The sequence below is a fragment of the Rhinoderma darwinii genome, chromosome 11 (genome assembly GCF_050947455.1).
Source record: "Rhinoderma darwinii isolate aRhiDar2 chromosome 11, aRhiDar2.hap1, whole genome shotgun sequence".
Lineage (NCBI taxonomy): Eukaryota > Metazoa > Chordata > Amphibia > Anura > Rhinodermatidae > Rhinoderma > Rhinoderma darwinii.
This window is the reverse complement of record NC_134697.1, coordinates 3,023,116-3,037,257: the sequence shown is the minus strand read 5'-3', so window position 1 is coordinate 3,037,257 and position 14,142 is coordinate 3,023,116. Positions and strand designations below refer to the sequence as shown.

Genomic DNA, 14,142 nt, shown 5'->3' with positions numbered 1-14,142 from the left:
TATGAAATGCCGGTCTAAGTAAATGTTCCTCTTTGTGAATCAATTTCTCCCCATTTTCAAAATCTCTGCTTGCTTTCAGAGAGTTGGAACATTCTTGCTTACATCCAGAAACCCTATATAGACCTAATACTCCTCACAGCTGAAGGTTTGTTACAATTGTATCCAGTCTAGACTCCTGACTGATACATTTTACCTGCACTGATACACTGTAACAAACTATCAGAACAGAAGAATTCTATAGCACAAAACATGATCCAGACAAAGCAGTCGGTTAATAATAATGGTTAATATCGCCTGTAGCCGAGGCCTCCGCAGATGATCCAGTTTATAGGTCGAATGATCTGGGTCATGTGATTTGTGTTCTAGTCACATGACAGGCGGTTTGGTCTTAATTTCTTGGGTGATGTGACTACAATCCCTATCATTGGTCTGAATGCAGCACGTAGAATGTAAGTAATCTGTAGAACGCGTGACGATGGATCGCCAGATCTGTGAAGAAAAGCGCAAATATTTTAAGGTAAACTCCACTTTTGAACACTTTGCTAAATTATGCGGTAAAAACTATAAAAATGAGTCACTCTGTAAATTCTTCGCTTATATTCTCTTGTACTGACCCTGAGATACTGTAATAACTCATATACTCCAGTCACACCCAAAGCTGCGCCCACAAATCTCCTGGCTTCCTATTATTTTGGGAGAGCTCAGAGGACTGAGGTCACATGGGTGACAGAGGGGTGGAGCTAAACCAGTGACAAAGGGGCAACCAGTGGACCTTTGGAAGCATCTTTGGCTGTGATTGGAGAATACAATATAACTGTACACCATGTTTGTTGCAGACTTTCTCGTGACATGGTCACACTGCGGCCTCATGTACGGACACCCTATAGTATAACATCCATTATATTTCGGCACGCTCTGGTGCGGATTAGTGTCATCTATATATTCCGATTACAGTATCAGTGCAGCATTGATTTGCCATTCAGGTTCCTAGGAAAGCTGGGTGACCATCCCTGTGTGAGCTGTAATGGCGGCCATATTGGTTGTCCCCCAGACAATAACCAGGAAACCGTTGAGTATTATTTTTAACACGTTAATAGGGGCGGAGGCTGAGTAAAGTGCGGCCGCCGCCTTCTCGCACTGCGCTATTCTTATATACGGTCACATCATTCAGCTAAATCTTCCACTATGTAATATATAGGTGTCCCCTCCCCTTTACACTGCAGCGTGACTGAACTGCCGACACTTCGTTCCCGTTATGTCATTATCTGTTTCCGCTTTTTGCTTGCGTAAAACATGGCGTTATTGATACGCGGAATCATGTGCCGCCGCCGTGTACTGTAAACGCCGTTCTATCTAGTCATGAAGATGGGGAGAGACCATGAATAAACATCCCCATTCCTCGCGGGCAGTCACCCAGCTTTCCCAAGCTCTGAAAGGTAAATCTCGCACTCTCTCTGGGAAAGCTGGGTGACAACCGATATGGCCGCTATTGTAGCACGTAAAATCCCTAAGAAACAACGATAAAGAATTCCTAATTATCTGAGATTTGTCATAGTCTTTGGATAAAGTTACTGGAAGGGGAGGTACTTGTAGTGAAGCTCCGCCTTAGTTTATCATTGGTCCATAGTCAATCAATGTAATACAAAATCTTCATGGAAACTGTCACCAAGCTGCTGTTGACAAACCCATTATAATGTGGGGGTAGGCTGGTGACCTGCTGTGACCTGGCTTTGTGTCTGGTTGGCTTATTCGCACATAAAGAAGGTATTAGGTTGTCATAAGCCGCAATAAGATCTGTCAACAGCAGTTTGTTGGCTGTTTCCAGGTTGTTGTTTTTTTCCCCCATACAGAGTAAAAACAGATCTGTAACATCACGTCGTATGTAATGACTGTGGAGCTGGCGCTGCGCGATTTCCTAATATAATATCGGATCCGTCGGCGTACGGCGTGGTTTTATCGGATTTCGGGAGCCTTTGTTCTCCCTGAGCATCGCTGTCACTTCCTCTGGACTTTACTGAGGGATTCATGGGATTTTTTGGTAATAATTATAATATTTCATCAATTCCTTCCGTTTCACATCGGATCGTCTTTCTCAGAGAATATTAAGTCTGAAACCCGATCTCAGTCCGGCCGCTGCATTTTAATTACGGAGTCTGAGGAATGAACCTGCACACGACCGAGACAATGAACCCTTGTCTGAAAGTGTCACTCACCAAAATCACCTGTGCTCCCCCTTCATTTAAAGGGCCAGTAGCCCTCACATATGATGTAAATGTCCCTGGAGGTACATAAAGTAGTAGTCATGGGGGAGGGGAGGTGTCTAGACTTCCTGTAACTTATCCCAATGAAGAACATCACAGTCTTCTCACCAGCCTGAAATGGCTGATAACAGGGGGCAATAGTCTGCACAGATGGCCCACGTTTATTGTCCCTTTAGGGTAAGTGCCTGCAGGGTGTAAAATCACACAGCGTATCTGTCCTGGGAGTCCACTTGAAAAACCGCACCAAATTGAGGTGCAGATTTTCGGGGGCAATGTCGGCTGCGGAATCACTGCTAGAAAAAAAACAAAAACATGCTGACCCCGTTCTCCGTTGCCATAGCGACGCGTTCCTCTGCTCTGAGTACAGCGAGACCACCCGGGATGACACTGCTGTCCATGTGACCTCTGCAGGCTGTGATTGGCTGCAGCAGTCACATGGGATAAAACTTTATCCTAGGAGGCCGGGCTGCGCTCAGAACGGAGGGACGTGTCGCTATGGCAACGGAGAACGGGGTCAGCATGAACTTTTTTTTATTGTATTTAAGTATAAAAAAAAAAAGTTTTTTTCCTCATTTGTTTCGGGTTTTACAGCGACTCCGCAGCATAAATGAACGTCCTGCGGACTAGAAACCGCGTGGCTGGTCACATGATGAGCGGGTTAGTTCAGGTCTTTTCGTCAGGGAGCGCAGCTCTGAGGTCTCGTGTAATCAGACGCCCGGCTGTAATGTAGGTTGATGTTGGGACTGTTCAGTGACCGTCTCTTTTTCTCTCTCTCGCAGTCGCCCATTCTCAGGACCCCGGACAGTCTACAGAGAAGCCCAACATCCGCTGCCATAAATGTGGGGAGCCGTGTAAAGGCGAAGTGCTGCGCGTCCAGTCCAAACATTTCCACATCAAATGCTTCATATGTAAAGGTAACGCCCGGCGTCCGCGAGGGGGGAGGGGACTGTGCGCGTCTCATGTACCGGAAAACTCCAATAATACGGAATAGCGTCACCTGTGCTGGATTATCAACATCACTGGGAAATGGGCCGCCAAGCGAGAGCGGGGGGGGGGGCAGAATCCTGCCAGAGGGGCAACAGTGTGGTGGGCTGGGGCAGTAGTTGGGGGTGGGGCAGGGGGTGGGGCAGGAGTTGGGGGTGGGGCAGGCATTGAGGGTAGGGCAGTATTTGGGGGTGGGGCAGGAATTAGGGGTAGGGCAGTATTTGGGGGTGGGACTGAATTTGGGGGTAGGGCAGTATTTGGGGGTAGGGCAGTATTTGGGGGTGGTGCAGTATTTGGGGGTAGGGCAGTATTTGGGGGTAGGGCAGTATTTGGGGGTAGGGCAGTATTTGGGGGTGGGGCAGTATTTGGCGATGGGGCAGGAATTGAGGGTAGGGCAGTATTTGGGGGTAGGGCAGTATTTGGGGGTGGGGCTGGAGTTGAGGGTAGGACAGTATTTGGGGGTGGGGCTGGAGTTGAGGGTAGGACAGTATTTGGGGGTGGGGCTGGAGTTGAGGGTAGGGCAGTATTTGGGGGGTAGGGCAGTATTTGGGGGGTAGGGCAGTATTTGGGGGGTAGGGCAGTATTTGGGGGTAGGGCAGTATTTGGGGGTGGGGCTAGATTTGAGTGTAGGGCAGTATTTGGGGGTGGGGCTAGATTTGAGTGTAGGGCAGTATTTGGGGGTGGGGCACGATTTGGGGGTGGGGCAGTATTTGGGGGTGGGGCAGGAGTTGGGCAGTATTTGGGGGTGGGGCAGTATTTGGGGGTGGGGCAGGAGTTGGGCAGTATTTGGGGGTGGGGCAGTATTTGGGGGTGGGGCTGGAGTTGAGTGTAGGGCAGTATTTTGGGGTGGGGCACAATTTGGGGGTGGGGCAGTATTTGGGGGTGGGGCAGGAGTTGGGCAGTATTTGGGGGGTGGGGCAGTATTTGGGGGTGGGGCAGTATTTGGGGGTGGGGCTGGAGTTGAGGGTAGGACAGTAGTTGTTGTAGGGCAGTATTTGGAGTTGGGGGTGGGGCAGTAGTTTGTAAAGATAACGGGCAGATTTCCATTCAAATTGAGTTTGATTTCTGGCGTTCGTGCTGCGCCACATTTATGCACATTTTTAGAGATTTTTTTTCTGACATGTTTGACAAGGGGGTGTGGCTTAGTAGGAAAGAGGCGTGGTCCAAACATTACACCATGTGCCAACATTTTGGCGCAAAAACCAGGCGGAAACCAAGAGGTGGTGTAAGATAGAGAAGCGTCTCCCTTCTGCACGGTGATCGCTTTGGCGCAGTTTCTTGCCTTCTGACATTATTCGCACGTCTCGCGGTGTCTTGAAGTAACAAAATGTCAGCGACACGAAATAAAGCTGAACTCTGTGTCACGCGGCACACAATAACACTCCACCAGATAGTCGTCCTAGAATACAGAAATGTCCTGGTCACAGCTGCGCCCCCATAATGCTGCTGTGGTCTAGTGATGGGGGAGATGCTGTGTAGTCCCAGACATGAAATCTTCCCACATGTGCCGTCACGTCCCCGTCCACCCTCCAACACATCATGTGCCCTGCGACTTCTAGGGGTTCCTCGGGGTTCATCCCCCTCCTGAATTCCACTGTGCTGCTGTTATGGAGGGGCGGAGACACTGAAAACCCTCATCATCTCCACAAACCCAGAATATCCCCCTTGTGTGTGTCCTGTGACCGCCCCTGATAACGTGACCCTGCAGCTGCTGATAACAGAGACCACTTGTAGTTTCAGTGACTGGGGCGCTGCTGCTCATTACCGATCCTGCACGAGAATCGGGAGGTCACAGAGCGAGGTCAGTGCAAGAATATACCATACAAATAGCACAGTACAGATGTAGCAGAGCTGAGATTGTCACAACTCCTGGTATTATTACATAGGACTGGGTTAACCCTAATCTACTACATTATGTTCTTACGACGGATCACCAAACCAAGTCAATGACCAATTCAGCTCTGCTACATCTGTAGTGTTTCATGTGGTGTAGTTACCTGGTGTGACTTGTCATTTTTCCCTGTGGAGATCATTGTGATTATTGGGGGGGAACTCCTGCGCACTAGGGGTGTAGTGTGTGCGTGTAGTGGTGTCGTGTGGTTGTGTATTGCTCCGCTATCAACTCGTTCTACTTGTTTTATGTGTGAATACGGCACAATGTCGACTTTGTAGGAAGGAGCTGCCACCTCTAAGGGTATGTTCACACACACTATTTACGGACGTAATTCGGGCGTTTTTGCCCCGAATTACGCCCGAAATAGCGGCTCCAAAGCGCCGGCAAACATCTGCCCATTCATTAGAATGGGTCTTACGATGTTCTGTGCACACGGTCATTTTTTTTACGTGCCGCTGTCAAAAGGCGGAGCGTAAAAAAGACGCCCGCGTCAAAGAAGTGCCTGTCACTTCTTCAGACGTAAATGGAGCCGGTTTCCATGGAAAACCAGCTCCATTTAACGTCCGTAATGGACACAGCAAAAAGCGCCTCAACATATTATTACGGCTGAAATTCCGGAGCTGTTTTCTCCTGAAAACAGCCCCGTAATTTCAGCCGTAACGGACGCTGCCGTGTGAACATACCCCAATACTGCAAGGAAGACGTCTCTATGTGTAAACCACAAGCGAGGGCGATAACATGCCGGGACAGTGTGCTGCTGATCTTTGTATCTAATCCTATCATGTGTGATACACAGCTCACCAGACAGTATCACACAAGATAGGATTAGATACACAGCTCAGCAGACAGTATCACACATGATAGGATTAGATACAGCGGCTCAGCAGACAGTATCACACATGATAGGATTAGATACACAGCTCAGCAGACAGTATCACACGATAGGATTAGATACACAGCTCAGCAGACAGTATCACACATGATAGGATTAGATACACAGATCAGCAGCCAGTATCACACATGATAGGATTAGATACACCGCTCAGCAGACAGTATCACACAAGATAGGATTAGATACACAGCTCAGCAGACAGTATCACACATGATAGGATTAGATACACAGCTCAGCAGACAGTATCACACATGATAGGATTAGATACACAGCTCAGCAGACAGTATCACACATGATAGGATTAGATATAGGGCCCAGCAGACAGTAGCACACATGATAGGATTAGATACACAGCTCAGCAGACAGTATCACACATGATAGGATTAGATACACAGCTCAGCAGACAGTATCACACAAGATAGGATTAGATACACAGCTCAGCAGACAGTATCACACATGATAGGATTAGATACACAGCTCAGCAGACAGTATCACACATGATAGGATTAGAGAACAGCTCAGCAGACAGTATCACACATGATGGGATTAGATACAGGGCCCGGCAGACAGTATCACACATGATAGGATTAGATACACAGCTCAGCAGACAGTATCACACATGAGAGGATTAGATACACAGCTCAGCAGACAGTATCACACATGATAGGATTAGATACACAGCTCAGCAGACAGTATCACACATGATAGGATTAGAGAACAGCTCAGCAGACAGTATCACACATGATAGGATTAGATACACAGCTCAGCAGACAGTATCACACATGATAGGATTAGATACACAGCTCAGCAGACAGTATCACACATGATAGGATTAGATACACAGCTCAGCAGACAGTATCACACATGATAGGATTAGATACACCGCTCAGCAGACAGTATCACACATGATAGGATTAGATACACAGATCAGCAGCCAGTATCACACATGATAGGATTAGATACACCGCTCAGCAGACAGTATCACACATGATAGGATTAGATACACAGATCAGCAGCCAGTATCACACATGATAGGATTAGATACACAGCTCAGCAGACAGTATCACACATGATAGGATTAGATACACAGCTCAGCAGCCAGTATCACACATGATAGGATTAGATACACAGCTCAGCAGACAGTATCACACATAATCGGATTAGATACAGCGACTCAGAAGACAGTATCTAATCCTTTCATGTGTGATACTGTCTGACGTGCTGTATCTAATCCTATCATGTGTGATACTGTCTGCTGAGCTGCTGTATCTAATCCTATCATGTGTGATACTGTCTACTGAGCTGCTGTATCTAATCCTATCATGTGTGATACTGTCTACTGAGCTGCTGTATCTAATCCTATCATGTGTGATACTGGCTGCTGATCTGTGTATCTAATCCTCTCATGTGTGATACTGTCTGCTGAGCTGTGTATCTAATCCTACCATGTGTGATACTGTCTGCTGAGCCGCTGTATCTAATCCTATCATGTGTGATACTGTCTGCTGAGCTGCTGTATCTAATCCTATCATGTGTGATACTGTCTACTGAGCTGCTGTATCTAATCCTATCCTGTGTGATACTGTCTGCTGAGCTGTGTATCTAATCATATCATGCGTGATACTGTCTTCTGAGCTGTGTATCTAATCCCATCATGTGTGATACTGTCTGCTGAGGTGTGTATCTAATCCTATCATGTGTGATACTGTCTGCTGAGCCACTGTATCTAATCCTATCATGTGTGATACTGTCTACTGAGCTGTGTATCTAATCCTATCATGTGTGATACTATCTGCTGAGCTGCTGTATCTAATCCTATCATGTGTGATACTGTCTGCTGAGCTGCTGTATCTAATCCTATCCTGTGTGATACTGTCTGCTGAGCTGTGTATCTAATCATATCATGCGTGATACTGTCTTCTGAGCTGTGTATCTAATCCCATCATGTGTGATACTGTCTGCTGAGGTGTGTATCTAATCCTATCATGTGTGATACAGTCTGTGTAGTGCTCCGCAGTAGTTTGATCGCTTGTGGGTGTCTTAGATCTTTCGTTGGGCCCCCGGGATCTCGCGCTCGGTGTGCGTCCGGGCTCTGCTTGCTGGACCTGAACACCGCGCAGCTTGTTTACCGTCCTGGAGAAGTCCTGTGTCTGTCCCATCATCCGGCACCTCCTGCTCTGGTAGAAGCCTCATCACAATGTCCACAGCAGCACAGAGTATTTCATAATTGTGCAGTGTGATATGTTAATCGCTATGTATAATGGCGCTGGATAATATATAATGTCCTGTTATTGATTATAAATCTTCGTGTTTTCGGTGACGCAGTTGTAGTTGTACTCGTTGTCCTTTGGCGTCTTCTCAGATTCGTAACGTGAAGCTCCGGGGCCCCAGTATGAAACATGTATCAGGGGCCCCGTGTGCCGTGTATAGCACTGGTGTCTTCTGTGGCAGAGGGATGTTTGGGCGCTCTCAGGGCCGCGTGTGACTTATCTCTGCAGCCCACAACGTTTTTTCGTATTCCGTCTCCGGTCGTTCTCCTGTTCGGACACTGGAGAGGGAAGACATTTTGTATAATTAGTCGCAGTGAAGAAATAAGGACCCCAAAACCGTTCCCCTACTCCCTGTGGGTGGTGTGAACGTCCAGCGAGACGTGCTTGACAGCGTCGCGGGTGCTCGAGATAATGGATGCAGATGGGAATGGGCGAGACGAGAGGGAAGACGCTGACGGTTGTCGCTGCGCCATTATCGCCCCTCGTTGATTTATAGATGCAGAAAAAGCGACTGACGAGAAATCCAGAACATTCCCATCAATAGAAGCAGAACGTGCCGCCGTGATGTGGGCGGGGCTGACAAAAGGCGCAAGAACCTGCAGGTAAAGGGGCTGTCACCTGGTCCGATACTGGCGGGAAAAACAAGCGCAGATAAACGACGCCGCACGTAGATCATCACGTCTAAGCGTCACTCACGAGGAGCAGCGATCATTACTGTACCGGGTCGGCGATTGTTTCTACGATCGTTCGTCTCCATACATTTTACGTGCTGACGATTAGCGCCCATTTTTTTTTTGCCGCATAAAACATCCGATTCGCTGCTGAGCGCTCGTCTGCCCTATCATTGGCCCGTGTAATAGGGTTTTACCACCTCTACATTATCTGCACCTGTACAGATGAAACCTGAAGGGTTAAATGTTCAGCTCTGCTACATCTGATCTGTCGTCACGCAGGTAGAGCAGCACTCTGCTGTGTTCCTGGACGCGCTGGCGGTGAGTGCGCGGGGGGGGGGGGGGCTGACACAATCCTCCGCCGGTCACACCAGGATATTGACGTTTCATGGACGAGTCTGAACGTGTTTGTCGTATTTCCACGGTGACGCAACGTCCCGCGCTCTGCAGGAGTCCTGGAGGATTTCCAGATCTGCGGAACCTCTTGACCTGCGCTGCCGCTCGGGCTGACGTTGATCTGGAGGGATCTGCATTTATATATCAATAATCGTACGTTTTTCCGTTAATCTGATTGTTTTATAGATCGCCGCTCGTTCCTCCCGTCTGGTAACTGCGATCACATGTCACGAGGGGGGGAAATAAAAACAACAAACAAAAGATTTCCGTCGTCATAAAAGATTAGATCACAACTGGCGAACAATTTCCCGCTGATCGTGCGGTCGCTGCTCGTGTTTACATTCCGTAATGACTGCGCCCGCCACGCGATATTACGATATTTACCACATTATTTGCCTAATGTGAAAACCTCTTGAGATGGCAGAACGGTGCTCCTCCCCCCCCCCCCCCCCTGCGGTGTGACTGCAGGACTAGCGGCGGCAGAAGACGTCCGGACTGATACATTGTTCCCGCCAGGGGCCGTCCGGACTGATACATTGTTCCCGCCAGGGGCCGTCCGGACTGATACATTGTTCCCGTCAGGGGCCGTCCGGACTGATACATTGTTCCCGCCAGGGGCCGTCCGGACTGATACATTGTTCCCGCCAGGGGTGGAGACTGCTCAGGGGCCCCGTGCAATAACCATATATGGGCCCCGGCGCTCCAGTGTCTCATCATTGGTCACCCCCTCATCTCTCCAGTAATTGTGAGCCATGAAACTCCCAACCTCAGTCCCGTACACGGATGAGACAAATGAAGGTGACAGTGGCCCCTGCTACCTCCCGGGCCCCTGTGACAGGCTGCAGTGATGGTGTCTGCCCCCGGGGCCTCCTCAGACGTTCTAATGTGACATCATCATTACCGGGAGATGGCGGCGGCGGTGGTGTCCGGTGGGATCTCGGCGGCTCCTTCCAGGAAGACGAGGAGTAAATGTTGGCATGAGATTTCGAAGGAATCCGATCCAGGAGAGCGCTGACCTTGGACACGGGAAACAACGCGCGACTCCGGTTACAGCCGGTCATCCATTATTAATTACATGACGGCAAATTCAGTGTCTGCAAGGAGGGAGGCGGGAATATAGTGTCCTGGGTCACGCGGCTGAGATACGGCAGATATATACATCACCCGGCTGAGATACACCAGCTATATACATCACCCGGCTGAGATACGCTATATGGACAAAAGTCCCTTTGCAGTAAAACATCTTCCACTCTTTTGGGCTTTCTACAAGATTTTAGCGTCTGTGGGAGTTTTTGCCCCTTCATGCAGAAGATCATTTGTGAGGTCAGACACTGATGTTGGGGGAGGGGGCCGGGCTCGTAATCTCCGTTCTAGTTCATTATAAAGGTGTTTGATGAGGTTGAGGTCAGGACTCTGTGCGACCGTCACGTTCTTCCATCCCGAACTCCGCCAACTGACCAACCAACCGACTGACCAACCAACCGACTAACCAACCAGCCGACCGACCGACCAGCCAACCCACCCACCGACCGGCCAACCCACCGACCGACCGGCCAACCCACCGACCGACCAGCCAACCGACCGACCGACCAGCCAACCGACCGACCGACCGACCAACCAACCGACTAACCAACCAGCCAACCGACCGACCAGCCAACCCACCGAAAAGGCCAACCGACCAACCCACAGACCAGCCAACCGGCCAACCAACCGACCAGCTAACCGACCAACCAACCAGCCAATCGACCGACCAACCGACTGACCAACCAATCAGCCGTGTCTTTATGAACCTTGTGCACTGGGCGCAGTCATGGGAAACAGCAAAGACCGAACCCCAAACTGTTCCCACAAAGTCAGAAGCGACAATTGTCCAGAACGTCTCGTGTGCCGAAGAATGAACACTTCACTGGAACCGGCCGACCCCTGAAAAACACCCCCATTACCCCTCCCCACCAAACCTTACAGCGGGCACAATGCAGTCAGCCGGGTATCATGCTCCTGGCATCACCAAACCGAGACCCATCATCAGACGCCCAGATAGAGAAGCGTCACCGCACAGAACACGTCAGATAGAGAAGCGTCACTCCACAGAACACGTCAGATAGAGAAGCGTCACTCCACAGAACACGTCACGTAGAGAAGCGTCACTCCACAGAACACGTCACGTAGAGAAGCGTCACTCCACAGAACACGTCACATAGAGAAGCGTCACTCCACAGAACACGTCACATAGAGAAGCGTCACTCCACAGAACACGTCACATAGAGAAGCGTCACTCCACAGAACACGTCACATAGAGAAGCGTCACTCCACAGAACACGCCACATAGAGAAGCGTCACTCCACAGGACACGCCACATAGAGAAGCGTCACTCCACAGAACACGTCACATAGAGAAGCGTCACTCCACAGAACACGTCACATAGAGAAGCGTCACTCCACAGAACACGTCAGATAGAGAAGCGTCACTCCACAGAACACGTCAGATAGAGAAGCGTCACTCCACAGAACACGTCATATAGAGAAGCGTCACTCCACAGAACACGTCACATAGAGAAGCGTCACTCCACAGAACACGTCACATAGAGAAGCGTCACTCCACAGAACACGTCACATAGAGAAGCGTCACTACACAGAACACGTCACATAGAGAAGCGTCACTCCACAGAACACGTCACATAGAGAAGCGTCACTCCACAGAACACGTCACATAGAGAAGCGTCACTCCACAGAACACGTCACATAGAGAAGCGTCACTCCGCAGAACACGTCAGATAGAGAAGCGTCACTCCGCAGAACACGTCAGATAGAGAAGCGTCACTCCGCAGAACACGTCAGATAGAGAAGCGTCACTCCGCAGAACACGTCATATAGAGAAGCGTCACCACACAGAACACGTCACATAGAGAAGCGTCACTCCACAGAACACGTCACATAGAGAAGCGTCACTCCACAGAACACGTCACATAGAGAAGCGTCACTCCACAGAACACGTCACATAGAGAAGCGTCACTCCACAGAACACGTCACATAGAGAAGCGTCACTCCACAGAACACGTCACATAGAGAAGCGTCACTCCACAGAACACGTCACATAGAGAAGCGTCACTCCACAGAACACGTCACATAGAGAAGCGTCACTCCACAGAACACGTCACATAGAGAAGCGTCACTCCACAGAACACGTCACATAGAGAAGCGTCACTCCACAGAACACGCCAGATAGAGAAGCGTCACCCCACAGAACACGTCATATAGAGAAGCGGCACCCCACAGAACACGTCATATAGAGAAGCGGCACCCCACAGAACACGTCATATAGAGAAGCGGCACCCCACAGAACACGTCACATAGAGAAGCGTCACTCCACAGAACACGTCACATAGAGAAGCGTCACTCCACAGAACACGTCACATAGAGAAGCGTCACTCCACAGAACACGTCACATAGAGAAGCGTCACTCCACAGAACACGTCACATAGAGAAGCGTCACTCCACAGAACACGTCACATAGAGAAGCGTCACTCCACAGAACACGTCACATAGAGAAGCGTCACTCCACAGAACACGTCACATAGAGAAGCGTCACTCCACAGAACACGTCACATAGAGAAGCGTCACTCCACAGAACACGTCACATAGAGAAGCGTCACTCCACAGAACACGCCACATAGAGAAGCGTCACTCCACAGGACACGCCACATAGAGAAGCGTCACTCCACAGAACAAGTCACATAGAGAAGCGTCACTCCACAGAACACGTCACATAGAGAAGCGTCACTCCACAGAACACGTCACATAGAGAAGCGTCACTCCACAGAACACGTCACATAGAGAAGCGTCACTCCACAGAACACGTCACATAGAGAAGCGTCACTCCACAGAACACTTCATATAGAGAAGCGTCACTCCACAGAACACGCTGCTACAGAGTCCAGTGGCGGCGGCTTTACACCCCTCCATCTGACGCTTGGCATTGTGCTTGGTGATGTGAGGCTGGCATGCAGCTGTTCGACCCCCGTGCCATGAAGCTCCCGGGCACGGTGCGGATGGTAATACCAGAGGAGGTCTGTACTCTGCAGTTATGGAGTCAGCGGGCTGTTGGTGACTTTTCTGCACTTGCTCCTCAGCACTCGGCCCCCCACTCTGTAACTTTACGTGGTCTGCACTTCGTGGCTGAGTTGCGGCGGTTTCTTTCAATTTACAATAATATCAGACACAGGTGATGGTGGAATATATAGGAGGGAAGAAGTTTCCGGGACGGACGTGTTACACCGGTGACGTCCTCTTACGGGACGGCGCTGGAGGTCACTGATCTCTTTCTACCCGTTCTACCACTAATGTCTGTAAAGTGACTGCAGGGCGAGCGCCAGATGTTGTACACTGTGTGGGGGGGGGGGGGCGGGGGGAAACACCCGAATACAGTAAGGAAGGGGGGGCACATACTTTTCTCCATGTAGTGTGTGTATATATTTATATTTTTTATTACTGGCCCTTTAATTTAACCTTTAGTGCAGTGCTGTCCCCTCCTCCTTTGTCCTCTTTTGTGTATCTTTTTCCTCTGGGTGTAGCTGATGTGACAGATCCGCTGACGAGCCCTAGTGCCAGTGTGGTCGCTGGCAGCGGTGGGCGCTGGGCAGGGAGTAATGTGGGTCGGTGGACTCCGCAGTCCTTTCTGCTCATCTCTAAATCTGCCACTTCTAACTTGAGAAAAACATTTTATTTCTTTCTGACGACATGTTTGCTGTGAAGTGAGAGATTCCAGCACTTCTATC

The 14,142-nt window shown here is 49.7% G+C and overlaps 1 protein-coding gene across 1 annotated transcript in view; it reads left to right on the top strand.

The window, feature by feature from the left end:
- Positions 1-14,142, top strand: part of LOC142663610 (actin-binding LIM protein 1-like) — a 57,836-nt gene that overhangs the window by 15,630 nt on the left and 28,064 nt on the right. Inside the window, exon 2 of the mRNA XM_075842363.1 lies at positions 3,041-3,175. Coding sequence (XP_075698478.1) covers positions 3,041-3,175 — 135 coding nt within the window. The remainder of the gene's footprint in view (positions 1-3,040; positions 3,176-14,142) is intronic.